This window comes from Antennarius striatus, chromosome 10 (assembly GCF_040054535.1).
Source record: "Antennarius striatus isolate MH-2024 chromosome 10, ASM4005453v1, whole genome shotgun sequence".
NCBI lineage: Eukaryota > Metazoa > Chordata > Actinopteri > Lophiiformes > Antennariidae > Antennarius > Antennarius striatus.
In genome coordinates this window covers 13,416,760-13,421,550 of record NC_090785.1, presented here as the reverse complement: position 1 = coordinate 13,421,550, position 4,791 = coordinate 13,416,760, and the positions used below count along the sequence as shown (strand labels likewise).

Genomic DNA, 4,791 nt, shown 5'->3' with positions numbered 1-4,791 from the left:
CACTTGGTTTGCTGGCCGTACATGAACACGGTTGAAGTTTAATTTAGTTTACATGTCATGGTTCGTGTTAGGGGGTAGTTTATGGTGCTGAAGGTTATTGTTAAATGATCCGATGGAGATAAATTCTTAAGTTCACCCGCTATATTTTAAACTACGCTTTTTTTCCCACGTTTGAGATCTTCAATTAAAGTAACTACAAATAAAAATATTGCACTATAAGTAAAAATCATATTGTGTTCAAGATTTTACTTAGGCATGGGCTTCAAAATCTTAAATCAAAATAAGTACCAAAAATAAACGCATTCATGCCAATTCAGTAGTTTGCATCAAGCAAATAAAGTTAAAAAAGTAAAACAAACACGTTTGACCGAAATACAATTCAGGTCTGCACAACGTTGGAGACTTGAGTCGGGAACGCGCATCCAGCTTCTTGTGTGATCTCTGCGCGCATTCACGAGCAATCACCACCTGACCGCTTCAGGGGATCCAGCCCGATGGTTTCTCCGAAACGGACTCTGCTTCCTACCGGTAGAATGGCGGATGGAGAGGGCTTCGGATCCGGACATCAAGCGGTGAGCGTCGGGCTGACGCTGGACCACCGGCGGCTGTACTGCATGAACGGAGGACATCACCTCCAGATCCAGGCCGACGGGACGGTGCGCGGCCAAAGGGATGACGGAGACGCTCACAGTAAGTCCGCAGCGCGCTGCGCATTTCACCACCGCACCGGGCCTGTAACAAGATGCGTTCAATGACCCTGGCTTTCTGCAGGAGTGTGAGGTCCAAAGGCGTCCCATAGAAGAAAGATGAGAGAAAAGAGCTTATGACCCTAAACCTAACCCTATGCCAGACAAAAAAGTATCTGTTGGGGATCCCTGTCCTCGCGAAAGGAGATTTTAAATGCTACCCGAGGGCAATAAGGATCCAGAGAAATGGACAGTGCCCTTCCAGGTGCCACCAGGGAGACCGATAGGTCTTGCTTGAGCAGTCAGACACTATCGCACAGCACAATTCCTGGACCATTATTTGAATCCCCTGGCAATCCGACACCTGGCCTATGTGAAAGACTCATATCACGTTGTGAACACAGTGAAACAACTCGACGTTCCCCCAGATGCAGCCCTAACTCCTTACCCCAACCCCCAATGCTGACCCCTAACGCTAACCCCTAATGCCTAACCCTTAACCCTAACCCAAACCTTAGGGTTAGGGTTAGGGTTAGGTTAGGGGGGTTTCGGGTTAGGATTAGGTTAGGGGGGTTAGGGTTAGGTTAGGGTTATGGATAGGGTTAGGGGTTAGGGTTAACCCCAACCCTAAACCTAACTCCTAACCATAACCCTAACCCAAAACCCTTACCCCTAACCCTAATCCCTAACCACTAACCTTAATCTTTGTCTCATCTGGGTCGCATTTAATACAATTTCCTCTGGGATTAATTATCTATCTATCTATCTATATATCTATCTATCTACCCTAACCCTACCCCCCTAACCTAACCCAAACCCTTATCCCTAACCACTAACCCTAAGCCTATACCTTAATCCCTAACCCGAATCCTTACCCAATTCCGTAACCTGACCTAACCATAGCCCCAACCCCTAACCTTAACCCTTACCCTAAACCTAACCCATCCATCCATCCATTCATCATCAACTGCTTATCCGGGGCTGGGTCGCGGGGGCAACAGTCTCAGGAGGGATACCCATACTTCCCTCTCCCCAGACACTTACTCCAGCTCCTCCAGGGGGAGCCCGAGGCGTTCCCAGGCCAGCCTAGATTTTCCTCGGGTTCTCCTCCTCACCCTACCTCTAAGGGTGCGCCCAACCACTCCACAGTTGTCTACCGAGGAAACTCATTTCAGCCGCTTGTATCCGGGATCTTGTCCTTTTGGTCATGACCCACAGCTCATGGCCATAGGTGAGAGTAGGAACGTAGATAGCAACGTAAATCAAGAGCTTCATCTTGCGACTCAGCTCCTTTGTCACAACGGACCTATACAGCAACTGCATCACTGCAGGAGCTGCACTGATCCGTCTGTCAATCTCACATTCCATCCTTCCCATGGATGGAACGTGGGCGTGGAACATGGGACGACGTGGGCCCAACCTCCGGTGGACTCACCACCTGCTGAGGAAACCGTAGGGGACCGGTGCAGTGTGGATTAGGTGGTAGTCGTCAGCATGTGTCTCGACAACCCAATCCCCAGACAATGAGTCCAGCTGTAGGGACATGGAATGTCTAACCCTAAACTACCTAACCTAACCCCAACCCTAACCCACCTAACCTAACCCTAACCCCTAAACCCTACCCCTAACCATACCCCTAAACCTAACCCCTAATCCTAGTCCTTACCCTATTCCCTAACCCTAACCCTAACCCCCTAACTCTAACCCATAACCATAACCCTAACCTCCTAACCCTAATCCATAACCTTAACCCTAACCCTAATCCCCCTAACCTAACCCTAATCTAACACCAAACCCTAACCCCTTAACTCTTAACCCTAACTCTCACCCCTAACCCCAATCACCTGACCCTAACCCCTGACCTTAAACCCTAATCCTCAACCCTAACTCTAACCCCATCCCTAACCCTATCCCCTAACCTTAACCCCTAACCCTTACCCTAACCCCCCTAATCTAACCCCAACCCTTACCACCCTAACCTAACCTTAACCCCCTAACTCTTAACCCTAACCCTCACCCCTAATCCTTAACCCTAACCCTAACTCTAACCCCTAACCTTAACCCCATAGGGTTAGATGGATAAATATTGCAATTTTAAAAGACTTCGGTAGCAGCAAACTAAAGACAGGTCCAGGGGTTGGACTGTGTTAAAGTGTTGTTTTCAGCTGCTTATCAAGATCCGTGTGAGGGTGGGCAGTTTTAACAGGGAACCCAGACTCTCCTCTCCCCAGTCACTCCCACCAAATCATCTGTGTGGATCCCAAGGTGTTTCCAAGCCAATGGAGAGATATGTTCTCTCCAACAAGTCCTGGGTCCGCCTCGAGTCTCCTCCCAGATGGATTTAGCTGGAACACCTCCCTAGGAAGGCGTCCGGGGATAATCCTGACTAGAAGCCAGAACCATGTTGCGGAAGATGGAAGTTGACTGGACTGGGTCCTCAGCCAGACGTTCCCAGCAGACCCTCACTATCTGTTTGGGTCTCCCAGGTCTGTCTGGCATCTTCTCCTGCCACCTGATCCAACTCACCACCAGGTGATCAGTTGACAGCTTAGATCAGCCGATATGACTATTAAAGTCGATCCTCGATCTACTGTGTCCTGGTACTATGTGTACTTGTGCACATCCTTTTGCTCAAACAAAGTGTTAATGGCACCGACATCCAACAAATGCACATCATTCAGGTCCAGATCGATCAGGCTGTTCCTCCCTTCCATTGCCCACGTGAGCATTGAAGTCCCCCATTAGAAGAATGGGGACTCCTGTAGAGACGCTATGCAGGGACTGAATTGCTGTTTGGCAGACAAAAGTTCCCCGACCCGGAGGTTCAGGGAAAACTACCCTTTAATCTACCAGAATATAATCCAATATATAATCAAGAGTAAGCCCACACAGCCCTCCGCCTCTCCAGCAAATAGACATTCAGGCCCCCTAGAGATGGTTGGTTCCAGAACCAAAGCCGTGCCATTGACTAAAGGGAAGTGTTGTAATTATCAATATTAATTGAACCTAGAATGGCACTCTGTATATCGTATCTCTAGTATAAGCCCACTTTAATTCAATGAAACCAAAATTAAACACACACAATGTCATATTTTGTCACCTCAGCTGTTTTAAGGCTCAAAGCTGTTGACAGAGGCGTCGTGGTCATCAAGGGAACAGAAGCAGGGCGCTATCTGGCCATGAATGACGAGGGACTTTTGTACAGCTCAGTGAGTATGTAATGGTCCATGTGGCAGTACATTGTTCACACATAAAGCGGAGGGTCTTTTTAAATCCATTGTTAATATTGATCATTCACTCATTTTGATTTTTGATTTAAAGTTTGGTGACTGCATCTTTAAACTTTACCTCAAACCAACCAACTCAGATGCTGTCAGCTGATGATGCTTCTCACTGTGTTTATTTCTCAGGGCACTGTCAGTGACGAATGTTACTTCCTGGAGAAGCTTGAGGAGAACCACTACAATACGTATCGGTCCCATAAGCATCAGGACAGGAACTGGTACATAGCCCTGAAGAAGAACGGAAAACCTAAACTGGGTCCCAGGACTCACATTGGACAGAAAGCCATCTTCTTTCTGCCCCGACAGCTGAGTGACTCTGGGGAGTGAATATGGTCAGCAGACACTCATCCCAGCATTGATGGAAGCTGCTCCATAGTGCATCATGAATTGAATTTCATGAACCGAGCTAGAACACGACATAAAGTGATGTGAAAATATGAGATGATCAAATGTGATACTTTGTTAGGATTGAGACTGACCTGAACTAAAATGTAGCTGGTCGTCCATCCAATAATCATACAGTATATTGAAGCAAAGCTCACAGATATGTTGTCTTCTTTTTTTCCAACACAGCTTAACTTTCTGTTTGATAGCAAATCTTTGTAACAGTGCAGAAGAACATATTAGGTGAACAACCAGACAGTGTCCTCAATAAGTACTTGGAGATCATCCAATAGTAACTGCATCTCTAGTTGTTATCAGACGATGGTGAATTTTGCAGCACAGCAAAAAGGAGGTGATGAGAACAGATGTTTGTGTTTGTGAACAGATTTTGATTCAGTTTTATAAAAGGATGGATCTGAAGCCAAGGAGTTATTTGA

At 46.9% G+C, this 4,791-nt stretch overlaps 1 protein-coding gene across 1 annotated transcript; it reads left to right on the top strand.

Moving 5' to 3' along the window:
* The first annotated feature begins 468 nt into the window (after positions 1 to 468).
* Positions 469 to 4,711, top strand: fgf1a (fibroblast growth factor 1a). Its single transcript, XM_068326128.1, has 3 exons — positions 469 to 690; positions 3,792 to 3,895; positions 4,097 to 4,711. The coding sequence occupies exons 1-3, from the start codon at positions 495 to 497 to the stop codon at positions 4,295 to 4,297; spliced, it is 501 nt and encodes a 166-aa protein (XP_068182229.1). The 5' UTR covers positions 469 to 494; the 3' UTR covers positions 4,298 to 4,711.
* Positions 4,712 to 4,791: the final 80 nt, after the last annotated feature.

Coding starts and splice junctions, on each gene's coding strand:
- fgf1a (XM_068326128.1), top strand. CDS start 495: ATGGTTTCTCCGAAACGGACTCTGCTTCCTACCGGTAGAATGGCGGAT. Junction 691..3,791: donor GGATGACGGAGACGCTCACA/GTAAGTCCGCAG, acceptor TTGTCACCTCAG/CTGTTTTAAGGCTCAAAGCT. Junction 3,896..4,096: donor AGGGACTTTTGTACAGCTCA/GTGAGTATGTAA, acceptor TTTATTTCTCAG/GGCACTGTCAGTGACGAATG.